Source organism: Electrophorus electricus, chromosome 26 (assembly GCF_041902795.1).
Source record: "Electrophorus electricus isolate QZ-2024a chromosome 26, ASM4190279v1, whole genome shotgun sequence".
NCBI lineage: Eukaryota > Metazoa > Chordata > Actinopteri > Gymnotiformes > Gymnotidae > Electrophorus > Electrophorus electricus.
Genome location: NC_137522.1, coordinates 6,939,985 through 6,953,794, shown reverse-complemented (window position 1 = coordinate 6,953,794; position 13,810 = coordinate 6,939,985). Strand labels below are relative to the sequence as shown.

The 13,810-nt window shown below is 47.0% G+C and overlaps 1 protein-coding gene across 5 annotated transcripts in view; it reads left to right on the top strand.

The window, feature by feature from the left end:
- myo9bl (myosin IXb-like) overlaps positions 1–13,810 on the top strand; it is a 47,733-nt gene that overhangs the window by 20,365 nt on the left and 13,558 nt on the right. For 2 of the 5 annotated variants that reach the window (XM_081708152.1, XM_035523119.2), the window contains exons 3-23: positions 2,546–2,640; positions 4,332–4,394; positions 4,662–4,761; positions 5,540–5,640; positions 6,144–6,273; positions 6,541–6,630; positions 6,768–6,884; positions 7,250–7,384; positions 7,534–7,655; positions 7,864–8,005; positions 8,315–8,510; positions 8,778–8,853; positions 9,304–9,396; positions 10,413–10,526; positions 11,208–11,247; positions 11,406–11,522; positions 11,824–11,904; positions 12,348–12,458; positions 13,077–13,196; positions 13,300–13,449; positions 13,553–13,707. In XM_081708152.1, coding sequence (XP_081564278.1) covers positions 2,546–2,640; positions 4,332–4,394; positions 4,662–4,761; positions 5,540–5,640; positions 6,144–6,273; positions 6,541–6,630; positions 6,768–6,884; positions 7,250–7,384; positions 7,534–7,655; positions 7,864–8,005; positions 8,315–8,510; positions 8,778–8,853; positions 9,304–9,396; positions 10,413–10,526; positions 11,208–11,247; positions 11,406–11,522; positions 11,824–11,904; positions 12,348–12,458; positions 13,077–13,196; positions 13,300–13,449; positions 13,553–13,707 — 2,348 coding nt within the window. The remainder of the gene's footprint in view (positions 1–2,545; positions 2,641–4,331; positions 4,395–4,661; positions 4,762–5,539; positions 5,641–6,143; positions 6,274–6,540; positions 6,631–6,767; positions 6,885–7,249; positions 7,385–7,533; positions 7,656–7,863; positions 8,006–8,314; positions 8,511–8,777; positions 8,854–9,303; positions 9,397–10,412; positions 10,527–11,207; positions 11,248–11,405; positions 11,523–11,823; positions 11,905–12,347; positions 12,459–13,076; positions 13,197–13,299; positions 13,450–13,552; positions 13,708–13,810) is intronic. The other 3 variants (XM_081708153.1, XM_081708154.1, XM_081708156.1) reach the window with 3 other exon arrangements.

Sequence of the window (13,810 nt, the reverse complement as noted above, 5' to 3'; positions counted from 1 at the left end):
ACTTTTGTTGCCTGAGCTCGACAAACAGTGATCCCCATTGAGACTTACATCAGGCCTCCTTCCCCCTGGCTGAAGCTGGCATTAGCTTGGCGGAGGGCCTAGCACCAAGACCCCATTTATCAGACATTGGGTTGGTGTCATTGCGCCTGGGCTACAAAGACACACAGATGGGGCCTCATACCCCCCCCCCCCCACTTGATTCTCCGACCTGCTGCAGCTTCACATGTGTTGGGTGCGTGCGTGCGTGTGTGTGTTTTCCCTTCTTTGTTTCCATCTCTAAAAGAGTCTAATATAGTTTCTTATGTGTCTCACAAAGTTTTGTGCTTGTGGTTTCACAGGTTTTTGTCATGCTTGATTCGTGTGACTCTTAAAATAGTACAGATGTGGTAATTAATCCCATTTCTCAGAGGATGGTTTGGGTGAACAGGTCAGAGTTTCTTTTGAGTAGCATTATGCCAAAGTTGAAGTGGGTTCATTCCAGGCAGGTTTTTGCATGTGAAGTGTGCACTTATGTACTTTGGTATGTGTTGGTTTAAAGCAGCAAAGCTCTCATGTTAATCATGCAGGTATTATTTTATGATATGAAAGTGAGATTTACACTAACATGTTTTCTCATTTCACAAGGCTCAAGCTTCATGTAAATTAATCGCATGTTAATCAGTGTATGTACAAACTAGGGCTGCAGCAGTAGATTTTAGTCAAGTGTTCCATCAATTACTCAGCCAACTAATCGGATAAGAAAGACTGTACCGTCGTCCTTGGGTTGTTTTGGTTGTCACTGCAGAGACAGGAGAGGTTCACCCAGCAAGGTGTTCGTGAGATCACGCCGTCACACCACTGCTATAATATGTAAAGTTATTTGGCAAAGTAGCTGGTTCGCTAATTACGTGAGATCGAATTGTTCTGGAGCTATTTTTCTTTATTGTTATTGCCAGAGACGTCAAATTTTACGTTTTAGCCTCTACGCAGTAGACCTTATTGTAAATGGGCTGGTGTAAGTTATGTTACATGCAATTGTATTTCAAACGAATGAATGACTTGAAGAAATTAATGAACAAATATACTTTTAGGGAGTCGCCTTTTGTACACGCGGTAGGTAATAAACTCTTCTGTTCTGAGGAGTCTGGGTGCTGTGTGCCTTCACACAGTGTTGAGGCGTTAACGTTAAGAATCTCAAAACCAGCTTCAACAAAATAGTGTACCGACTCGTTCACCAACGATGTGAAAAATAAAATGGTCACGGGAAAAATATCATGGATAACTCTTTAAAATCATTTGAGATGAATTGATTTTTAATTTACTTATATGTTTCTGCATTTCAAAAAATGTTTTATTTAAAACCACTAAATTAGGTTTTGCTTTGACACATACTGTATGCAATTTTTAAAATGTTGATTTAAAAAAAAAAAAAAAATTTTTTGTTTTTTTTTTCCCCCCCTAGAAACCAATTTATTGGTCAATTTTGGTTAGTTGCTAGATTGCTCGATTAATCGATTATTAAAACAATCTATGACTGCAGCCCTACTTAAATGGCATCTGTCAAAACTAAACCCAATTTACAGCATTTAAGTGCCATATTACAATGTGGGTTTTAAAGAAAACATTTTCTGAGAAGCAAAAACTACTTAATAGTAGCACATTTAAAAGTAGCAACTATTTAAATAAGGTATCCATGATGATTTTCATGTGATCTTTTTATATTTCACGTCTATTTCCAGATATGTGCAGAATGTCGGCTTGTGAACTGAAGTGTCAAACAGCAATTCTAGCAGTGTAGCAATGCTGAGTGATTGTTCCAGTGACGGTACACTGGTTATTTGAATGGCAAACACAAAGCAGTTTGGGTTACACAAATGTAAAATATAAACTAGGTAAAACTGATTTGCCACGAATGTAGTTTGGAACACCGGATATATCAATAAATATAAAATATCATCATACACAACCCCAGGACATCAGCGAACAGAAAAGTAATTCCTGCAAGTGGAAAGACCAAGTGTGGTATGAAAGAGCTTACAGTGAGGGTGTGTTGCGTAAATAGATACCATCTAATTAATTATCACAATCTCTCACTGTGCCATGCTGTTTGTTAGTCATTGTTGTGATATTCGGCCTGCTTCGGGGGAAAAAAACCAGCACAGAGCTGAACATTCCCACAAATGGCAGAGTTTTACAAATCACAGGCATTTGTCTGATCAGACTTGTGCAAGTATACATTGTTTAGAAGTTGCATGAAGTTGAAAATGTTGTTTGTGTGTGGCTAGCGGGGGGGTTGTATGGGTTGTTTTTTAAATGAATTCAAGACCAATGCACTTAAAAAAAAAAATGACGTATTCAATTTTACTGTCTCAGTGGGCAGTATCACGTTTGTGGTGATGGAGTGAGTAATAGAAGGGAGGCACATGTTTGTCCATCAATGTATAATGACGTGTGTAAGAGTAGCCTTGTACATGCTGACCCTTGTGCCGCTTCTAGTGGCACGTGAGACGTTGCAAATCTTTTGTCAACACACATTTCTTACGAACCCTTTCTGCTCCCCCTTTAGGCTTTTGGTAACGCAAAGACGGCCCACAACAACAACTCCAGTCGCTTCGGCAAGTTCATTCAGGTCAACTACCTGGAGAGCGGCGTGGTTCGGGGGTGAGTGTGCTTCATCTGTTCTGAAGTGGGGACCCTACCTCCTGCTCTGTTGTTATTCTGCAGGCCAAAGAGAAACGACACGTCATTTCCTTCTTTAACCCTGACAGAAGCTGCCTGACTAGAAATAAGGAACAAATTGAGACTTGGGCAGTGGTAATGGTTCCCATTTTGAATAACTTTTCCTATGTTTGTGTGCTTGATGTATGAACTTTAGCCACATGCCATAAAGTCAAAATAAAATAAGGCAAATGTATTTCATGCCCCACTTAGCTCTAATAAACCATATTGCAATCTTGCATGTATAGTCATGTAAGACAGAACAACCTAGGTCACAATAACATTTTTACATAAAAGAGTAAACTAGTGAAACCTCCAAAAAAAAATAAACGGGGGGTGGCTAGCAGCAGTGTTTAGCAAACATGTACAGACACTTCTGCTGTCATAAGTTAGAATGATCTCTTAGTGGCCTCATGTTATTGTCTTAAGGTAAAACTGCTGGAATTAATCCACTGCAGGAAGTATGCTACTGATGGCTTTGCGGTAACATGACACTGAATATGTGTTTCTAATGCTAGCAGATATTAGCGTTGTTATGGTGAAATTACAAGATTTCCTAATTTAACCACTATATTTAACTACTATGTATTAGTAATTTAATCACTATAAAGAGTTCTTTGTATGGATGTACTTACAGACTTGAGGCCTGAGAGATGGAATAAGATGAGCACTGTAGGAATGACTTCATCTTAGGAAACAATATAGCAACACTACAGGAACAAGCGCACAATACACACATTGCTGATTGTTTAGAAGTGCTGGTGGTTTTTCTTTTTGGTGGGGACAGACCCGCAACAGGCTGCTCCTACGCCACAGAAACAGGTCGGGCCAGGACCACGCCACTCGGTTCCTAAGGCTTTGTCAAAACGTCTCCCTTGCACAATACCCCCAGCTGACGCTGGGCACAATGCACGTGCGACATGCCCAACAAAGAAGGGTTGTGCCAGAATGCAGACGGCAGCCAAGCAGGGTCAGTAAACCAGACACAAAAAGCCGGCCAGCCAGAGAGGATGCATTCACGCGCCTCATTGTTCATTCAGGCCCTCGCAGGCGAGCCCACTCCATTGATGAACACCAAGCAAGTGGACTCCGTATCTGTTGGCTTTGTGCCTTTTGTCCTCAGCTGACACCGGGCTGCTCCGGCTTGTGGGGACGCCTTCGCTCTTCTGACCTCGTGGCCAGTTCCTTCATCAGACCTGATCCCGAAACTTTCTAGGACGTTCCATTCCACTGTGCACACAACCCAAAATAATCCTGACATGACGTCTGCCGTTGCCTCTTATTTTTAGATGTGGGAAAGAAAAAACAGGCAGTGGGCTGAAAAAAGAGGGAAGCTTAACTTGTTCATAACTAAACCCTTTTAAAAAAAGCCCTTTTCTGACGGCAGGCCGAACCAGAGTAATGCTGCCGTGGGCGTCGATGGTGATGGCACCTTTGCCCTGTGAAGTTTTGTCCGGCGTGCAGTATTGTTCAGGCCATCTGTCTGTTGGGACCAGCTGTGGCATTGACCCCAGGCCCCAAACACACTCCCTTGCCCTGCTTCGTGTCGCACGCACTGCCATTTGACAGGCCGCGGGCTGAGCTATCAGTGACCTGACGTTTGATCTGGCTTCCTCCTGTCTCGGCTCTTGCAGGGCGGTGGTTGAGAAGTACCTGCTGGAAAAGTCACGCCTGGTGTCCAGAGAGAAAAATGAACGGTAACAGTCTAATTAAATCACTGATCTCTACTCCATACATTCCGCGACACGTAGAAGGAAACGAGACCTTTTCTCTTGTAATACTGCTGCATGTAGTTGTGTGTCTGCAGGTAGCAGGCCACTGTTTTGGCATTAACAGTTAATACCATCATGTGAGGGTCTCTGTGGCCCTGCTCTTTTGGTGTTGAATGGGGAAGGGCTTAGTGTCACCCTGGAGCCCTTGAGCAGAATTTCTGGTAGCCTGACCATGAGCCGTGTTCTGTACAGGAACTACCATGTGTTCTACTACCTGCTGGTGGGGGCCTCCGAGGCGGAGCGCAAGGAGTATAAGCTCCTGCAGCCAGAAGACTACTACTACCTCAAACAGGTGAGGAGGAGGTGTGGCACTGCCTCCCAACAGGTGAGGTGGAGGAGTGGCACTACTTCAAACAGTTGAGCTCAGTCTGCAAAAGATATGTCACTGGCTTGGTGGAAAGGGTGCTGTGATAAACAGAGAAAAGGTCTTTTTGTCTTTTTTTTTTTTTTTTTTTTAAAGGGCATAGTATATTATAAAACACCTTAATAAAAAGAGCAATAGTAGTACATGTATGTAGCTATGTTATGTGGCAAAAATGTTTCTTTGTTTCCATATTGACCAGAGCTATTTCTGCCCTACTCCTCTGTCATCTGGAGGAGTGTTTCCCAGTCCTGGTTCTGGACTCTCCCTGCCCAGCACATACAACTTAGCTTGAAGGTTATCAGGTGGTTGTTTGTTAGAATAGAACTCGGAAGCACAGGTCCAGGTGAAAATGACTAGGGAAGGTGAACAAGCATCCATGAGTCATCCCTGGCTCTTGTATACGATATCTGGAAAGGCCTAAGAGTGCCTGTTTGCATTCCCACATGTAGTGTGACCTGGAATCTAGGCCAGCCTGTTCCCTGGGCACTCCAGCTGGTCCTAATTTTTATTCTCTCCCAGCTCCAGTCTCACCTGGGGTATTAAAGGCCTGAGGCTTGCTGACTACCTGGCCCCGGCATCTTAGGAAATGGAGCACAACAACAACAAAAAAAAAAGTGCTCTGACTGGGGTCCCAGGGGAAAGGATCCAGGGCAAACCGGTACCTAGTTCTGAATCTCTGCCCTCTTATATTCCAACCCGCTCCTAGCAAAGCTTTGCCATAGAAGACGCAGATGACCTTCGACACGACTTTGAGAGGCTGCAGCAGGCTATGGAGATGGTGGGCTTCCTGCCCGCCACCAAGAGACAGTAAGTGTAATACACACAAGTGTAAAACGCGCGTGACGCATGTCTGCTTTTGGCCCAAACGCCGCAGCAAATGCGCGGTGGTATTTCAGTATGCGTTTTTGTGAGGAAAATGGAGAACACAACTTCAAATGGATTATTGTGTGCAAAGCTTAAGGTGTGTGTAAACATAACATAAATTATGAGATGTGTATATTTAGCCTACACATTTCACCGCTCTAACAAACACCGTGCCATCCTGCTACCCAATATAAGAATATGTAAAAGCTGGTAAGGAAAATTCTCAGCAGATCTCCTTGGACTTGAGCTTGCATGCTGTAAAATACCATTAAAAAAAAAAAAAAATCCACAAATGACGGTCCAGCCCCGCCTGCTTTGAGTCAGAGGGTTCAGTAGCTCATGCACTACACACCCCTTTCATTCCCAGTGTTTATGTTGGCTGACAAGGAAGTACGAGTGAGTCATGTGGGTACGATGAATTCTAAACACCACCCTGGCCCTTGCAGGATATTCTCCGTCCTGTCGGCCATCCTGTACCTGGGCAACGTCACCTATAGGCGGAAATCCACCGGCCGGGAAGAGGGGCTCGACGCAGGACCTCCGGAGGTCCTTGCCAATCTCTCTGACCTGCTCAAGGTGACCCGCAGATCATCACGACACGAGCGAAAAGAGACCTTTCTCCTGTCGGTGTCATATAAGCGAAGATGAACAATAAACAGCACAAAGGGGTTTTCAGTGCCTGAAGTGACATATGCAGGTGCAAGTCCTCAGGGAAGGATGATGGTTATTAACAACATGCTCGCACGGCCCATGCCGACTGAATATTTGTGTGTTCAAATGTGTCCAAGGAAGTTGGAGTGAACTTGTGTGCGTTTTGCGTGCATGTGTACTCTTGGCTCGCAGGTCAAAGAGGAGCTGCTAGTCGAGGCCCTCACCAAGAGGAAAACGGTTACGGTGAACGATAAACTGATCTTGCCCTACAGCCACAGTGAGGTAGGCTAGGCTCCGCCCATGTCCATCATGCTCCCATCATGCTCTCTTCAACCAGTGGGCACTGCACAGCCATTGGCTTATTGTTGCAAAGCTTATTGTCTTTTGTATGGGTGTGCCACCCCCCCCCCCCCCCCCAGGCGATTACAGCGCGGGACTCGATGGCCAAGTCTCTGTACAGCGCCCTGTTTGACTGGATCGTGCTGCGCATTAACCACGCCCTGCTCAATAAGAAGGACATGGAGGAGTCTGTGGAGGTGAGAGGCCAGGACAGGCTTCTGCTCCTCACCATGTTGTCTCAGACCATCCTAGATCAGTCTCTCCTCGAACCTCCCCATCGCCAGAATTTCTTAGAGGGATATGCTTGACACTATGCTCTGCTGTTAGAAGGCGAATGCAGGCTTCCTTGGGAGATTTTAAAATAACAAAAAGTGAATTTGTAACGATAGCCACATTTAGCCTAGCCTCTAGTAGCCCTAAAAGTTGAACAAAAAAATTCTAGCTCCTTCCGGACTTTAAGCACAGTCCTGGTCCCTTCTACCCATCCTTCCATCCATTGACTTGCTAAACGCTCTCTTCATCCGTCCATCAGAACAAGTGTCCTGTTCCTTGTCTCCCGCAGTGTTTGTCCATAGGCGTCCTGGACATCTTCGGCTTTGAGGACTTTGCGACCAACAGCTTCGAGCAGTTCTGCATCAATTATGCTAACGAACAGCTGCAGTATTACTTTAACCAGCACATCTTCACGCTGGAACAGGTCAGGCCTTTTCTCCACCCCTGCGCTCTGCTGTGGAGGGGGCTCCTGCCTGCCACAAACTCACGTGCCATTTCTAGTTCATAGTTAAGAGATGGTGTCGTTCTAAGAGATTATAGTCATGGGTTAGTCGTGGTGTTTTGCATCTGCAGGAGGAGTATCAGATGGAGGGCATCACCTGGCACAATATTGACTACACTGACAACGTGGGCTGCATTCACCTCATTAGCAAGAAACCCACTGGTCTCCTCTATTTACTGGATGAGGAAAGCAAGTACGAACACAGCCACGTCCTGCTGAGAAAGAGGACTCACTTGTGTTCACACACTTCCACCAAGCCACCATCTGTCTCTCAGTTCCTCTCTCCCTCTCTCACACCTCCTTCGTCAGTGCTATGAAATATGTACTAATATAAACACTACGAAGCACCCCTTATGTTAGAAGCTGATGTTCATCCTCCCCCTCTCTCTCTCTCTCGCTAGTTTTCCTCATGCAACAGATAAGACCCTCCTGGCAAAATTCAAACAGCAGCATGAAAGGAACGCCTACTTTGTGCCCACCCCTGTGATGGAGCCGGCTTTTGTCATCCTTCACTTTGCTGGGAAGGTCAAGTACCAGATTAAGGTAGCAGCATCCAGCCATTCATAGCTGTTATAATGCTTCTATTTTATGCCTCTCTCACTTTCACTGTTGCTATTTATTATTCGTCACTTTCAGTCTGGATAACCCTCAAGTCTGTAGCAGAGCTACACTATGTTATTTGAGAGTCACTGTTAAAATAAAAGTCCTTTATTAATAAATATTAAATATATTACAAGCAATGTCAGTGCTATCAGCCCCATCACATGGCCCCGGTTGCCAGAATCACCTATCCAGATTATTTGGAGCGTCTGTGTCCGTGTGCCGTGCTCACCTGTTCGTCTTTCCCGGCAGGATTTCCGTGAGAAGAACACGGATCACATGCGTCCGGACATCGTCGCCCTCCTGCGGAGCAGCAACAGTGCCTATGTGCGTCACCTGATTGGCATGGACCCCGTGGCCATGTTCCGTTGGGGCATCCTCCGCTCTGCACTGCGCGCCCTCGCCGCCTTCAACGAGGCCGGCCGCCGCCGGGCCGCCAAGAGCACCGGTAAGCCTTGCGCTGCTTTGCGATTTGCGTTAGCACCAGATTAGGGCAGAATATCCAGATTGACGTCTTTCTGTCAGTTAATGTTTTTCACCGTGTTGTGATGCAAGAGTTCGGGACTGCAGGTAATTCGACACGTAGACAGGAAAAGGGAGTTGTTGCTTGAACAGATCAGTACTTAAGCGGCCCTTGGTCTGGGTATTGTCACTGCATTTAACTGCATGCCATTGTGTGTGTGTGTGTGTGTGTGTGTGTGGTGGCCCCGCGCAGGTGTGGTTCGTCCTATCTCGAGAGTTCCGCTCGGCGAGCTACAGAGGGCCAACACGTCCATTGAGAGGATGTATCGGTAAGACTCAGACAAGGACTGGCTCATAAGGGAGAGAGGGAGCGAAAAAGAAGGAAGTGCTGTGAGGAACTTGATCCCTTCCTGTCTTTTCTTTTTGTATGGGGTGGTCATGTGACCCTCTCCTCTCAGAGGCACACTCCAGGCAGGTTCACACAAGTAATCACCACCGCTCGGCTTTACAAACCCGACTGAATTACGTATCGTCATGTGTGGTGGCCGTAGCCCTCCTGGTTAGAGCCAGCCATTAACAGACTGTGTGCTGTTTGCAGTGTCCCTTGTGCTCTGACTTGGTGTTGGGTCAAAAGATACCACCAGGCAGCTCATCTGTGACCAGTTTTATCCCCCTGCATCAGATGGACAAAACCAGCCACTCTGGGAGGGGGGGGCTGGTCCCCGCACGTCCGTTGTGCCGTCGAGTGATTTTGCCTGTGTGCTGTTTATCCTCTACAGCCGTACCTCTATGCTCGATTTCTCCTTTGATCTCTCAGAGGAGCGTCCCCTAGAGGCATTCGAGGACATCTTTGTTAGTTATGAGAGCAAGAAGTAAGTGGAGTGGGAGGAGCCGGCGGAGAGCGTGGGGCAGTGGTAGGAGAAGCTGGTGGCACTTGGTGGGGTGGGCATTCTGAGCATGCTCAGATGCTACTTCTGAGCATGCTCAGATACTGTTCTTAGTGAGCACATGATGCACCCAGTCTTGTGGTAAATACATTTGTGCTGAAGCTCGATCTAGCTACCCCTCAGTGCTCATGTGGTTTTTTTTCTTCCCTCTCGAAGCTAGACCGGGTTGTTAATTTGTAGACAGGCAAGCTTCCGTGGTCTGGAGGTAGGTGCACCTACGGGACAGCCAGTTGCACGAAAAGACGCTTTGTATAGCAGAATCAGAAACGTACGATCAGCCAAACGGAATCAGTTTATGAAAACCCCTTCCTACAGAGGCTAGCGTTGAGTTAGCATGAGTAGTGCCCCAGTCTCTCCTCTCAGCACTCACTCTCTGAGCTCCTGCCCCTTCTGTGCGGTGTGGTGGGTTTTCTAAGTGCATGGATCACACCGAGACGACCATTTAGCACCTGTTCATCCCTCTCCCACCAAACACCTGCATGGATGTTCACCCGCCCACAAGCGCTTCCCTCCCTCGGGTTCACGTGCTGGGCACTCAGGAAAGCATGGTCCCGTACCCGCGCCACCATGTCGTGTTCTTGCGAGCTCCGGGGTTGCTGTTGTGGTAGGAGATGAGAGACACAGGCAAGCAATGACTGTTTTGGTCAATGGGACCATGGCCGTCTCCACGGTGACACTGTAATAACTAATTAGATTTCAAGCTGCCTTTGGCTCTTTATCTGCTACGTGTGTGTGTGCGTGTGTGTGTGTAAGATGAGAAAGGTGTGTGTTCTTTGTGTCCTTAGTAGAGGGATTTTCTTTTCCTGACGTGTGTATTAAATGTCTGTGTTGGGTTCCTGTCCTTGTTCCACACTCCTACCTCCTACCTTACTCCACCCCCACCCCACCTCTCCTCGCCATGCCTCTCTCTCTTTCTCTCTTTCCCCCTGGGACTGAATCAGGGACATGCACGCCCAAATTATCAACTCCATTAAGGACTTGCAGCTGGATGGCGAGGACCCACGCAAGCTGCTTCAGTCCTGGGGTCCCCTGCGGTTCCCACGCCACCTCTTTCAGTGAGTCGGTCCACTGTGACCCCGTAGACCCCGACTCGAACTCCCCAGCCACCCGCAGCCCCGTGTCATCCTGTGCCCTGTAGTCGGCTTCACTTTACCAAATCCTTCGCTGCCCGAAGCAGACTCGAGCCTACAGCTGTGTACAGCTCTAATAGACTCTCCTAACATGTCTGGTAGTAATTTGCACATGGCCCTTGGCTGCCTGTAGTAAACACATGCTCCGTTTACGAGTCCAGATCCGAGCATGGTTCGCCTGCTACTGCAGTCCTGAATTGTGCTTGCCTGGCAAGGCTGTTTGTGTTTTGGTGGGGGGGGGGGGGGGTGATACTGCTTTGTGTCCTGTTAGAAGTGTGAGTTAATGTAACGTTGACCTTCAGACTGTAACCTCCAGACTGAAGTATAATGACTCGTCGGTGCATTTTTACAGACCTGTTTACTCATATACATTCCATCATATGTGTATAATAGTGGTGAAGTCAGAGGAGATTACACCCCCCCCCCCTTTCAGAGTCCTGTCACCTCCCTGTCACTCTGCTCCAGGCATTCCCCACCACCCGCCAGACTCACTCACCAGTGCATGACTCACAAAGCTAACACCTCGCTGTGCTAACGCTGAGCAACCACTCATCTCCCACATAAACATGCCGTAAACCTCTCCTTCGCCGCTCATCTCCCCTACAGGAAGAACAAGGGCACCAAAACCAAGCAGCTCATTCCGAAGGTAAATCTCCCCCCCCCCCCCACCCCGCTCACACTGGTAGGGTCTTACTGGAATATTTTCATATACCAGAGTTCAAGGGTCCTCCGCGTTTGCTTGACGAGCCTTGGCGTGGGGCCCTGCATTTTGTGTAACCGCAAGCGTCTTGGTGTGCTGTGCAGAACCTGCTGGACTCTCGCTCGCTCAAGTTCATCGTGGGGCTTCATGACCGCACCACCAAGTCCCTGCTGCACCTGCACAAGAAGAAGAAGCCCCCCAGCATCAGTGCTCAGTTCCAGGTGAAGGCCCGGTCCTTCCTGCTGTAGCCCTCTCCACCTGCGGAGCTGTGGCCGGTTTTAAGTGTGTTGAGCGCACTCGCTAACCGAGAAAGCAGTAATACGGACACGGCCACATTTAAGGGCTCGATTTCAGATGTTGTCCTGTCTCCCAGATGTTGTCCTGTATATCAAGGTCTTTTTAAAATTAGACCTTTAACGGTACAGCTGCTAGAAAGTAAAGGCTGAAGGTTGGTTTCTGTTGTTGTTGTAGTAATACTCTTTCATTGGACCTGTGTTGACTGGGTTTCTCTTTGTGGTGTAGACTTCTCTCAGTAAGCTTCTGGAGACCCTGGGGAAGGCAGAGCCCTTCTTCATCCGCTGTATCCGTTCCAATGCTGAGAAGGTACACACACTCACACTCACTCACACATACACACACACAGTGTAACAGAACGCATCTGTGGGACGCACACGCACGCACACACGCATGCGTCCGCACATGCATGCGCACAGAAGAGGACTGCCTTACAAATGGCTAGTTTAGAGGCCTGTATACACAGCAAATAAATTTGAAAAGTCAATGAATTCCAGTTCAGGAAGTCATATTTCTGCTTCCATATTTGCCGGTACTGATTTTGTTTCATGTATTTTTACTGCATGTAAAGTTGATGTAATTGATTTTGAAGTTTTTGTGAATTGTACCAAACACTACAATTCCTCTTATGAAGTTAGCTCATAGTATTCTAAATGTGTCATGATCTGCTAACGAGCTCTGTGCATGTCTGTCTGTCTGCCTGTCTGTCTGTCTGTCTGTCTGTCTGTCTGTCTGTCTGTCTGTCTGTGTAGAAGGAGATGTGTTTTGATGAGGCATTGGTCTTGCAGCAGTTGTGTTACACAGGCATGTTGGAGACTGTGCGTATTAGGAGGTCGGGCTACGGTGCCAAGTACACCTTCCAGGTAGACCTCCACTCATTCAGGCCACTTTTTTCCATCAACTAAGTGCCCGTGCTGGAACTTGTGCTGGTTCCCCTGAACTAGCGGCTCTTTGAAGAACAGACCCCCATTTCCAGTTATTACGTATCTAGATGTGGGTGTTCCCTAATCCGGAGACACGCTGAAACACATAGTCTAGAACAGCTGGTTTTGCTTCTTTCTTTGAGGGCATATTTAACCACCAAAGTTTTCAGGACCACTGATTTATTGCTGCTGTTTTTGCATGAAAAAGCAGGTTAACAACTTTTATGTGGTGTCCCTTGGTCCTCGTACATCACAGGGTCTCTTTTTTTTTTTTTTTTTTTTTTGTGGAACTGTTTGAGATTTTGGCACCAGTAGCATGCCAGTGAAGAAGTGCAGTCAGCTGGTAGTGGTGCTTATGATCTATTTTTCCATTATCCTTATGTCCTTATGCTTCTTTTTATACTCATTAATATGATTGAAGTGTAATTTTGACAGCTAACTGAAATTAGCGGCCATCTAATAATTAATTTCAGTAGTCATTTGGTAATTGAAAAGGAAGTGAAATCATTTAAACTAATTAACAGAAATGTTTGACATGGCGTTTTCTGTGTACTGCAGGAGTTCATTGGCCAGTTTCGTGTTTTGCTGCCAAGGAAGGCTCCATCTCAGGAAGACATATCAACTCTACTGCAGAACCTGGGCTTGGACAGCGAGACATACCAGATTGGCAAGACAAAGGTCTGCGTTTTGTCCATCCGAAGTATGCTAAAGCAATAAACCGGCTGTTGGTGGGCTTGTGCGTTTTTCTAGTTTGCTCCAACCTCTTTGGGGGGACTTCCAGGTGTATCTCAAAGAGCCAGAGAGGCAGAAGCTTCTGGACGCCCTCCATAAAGACGTCATGCGCAAAATCATCTTCCTACAGCGCTGGTTCCGAGCGAAACTGCAGAGGCGGCACTTCCTGCAGCTGAGGGCGGCCACTGTTTTTGTTCAGGTAAGCCGACTTGGTTCCAGCAATAAGCTGCGATTGCCCAGAATGACGTGAAGCATGCGGGTGTGGGCTCCTGGTAACGTGGTGTGGGTGTGTGTGTTACCAGCGATCATGGCGAGTGTGCCAGCAAAGGCGGTGTTGGGCTGCTTCTCGGATCCAAGCGACATGGAGAGGCTCCAGACAGAGAGCTGTGTATCGACATCGCCGCACATCGGTCACGAAGATCCAAGCTCTCGTCAGAGGCCAGTCAGCGCGCAGGAGGTGCTTGTACAAAAGATCAAATAATTAATAGATAGTTTGGTCTACTTTGTAAAATGTTAGAGCTGTTTTGAAGTAAATTTTGTTGACAATTGTTTTTATTGTC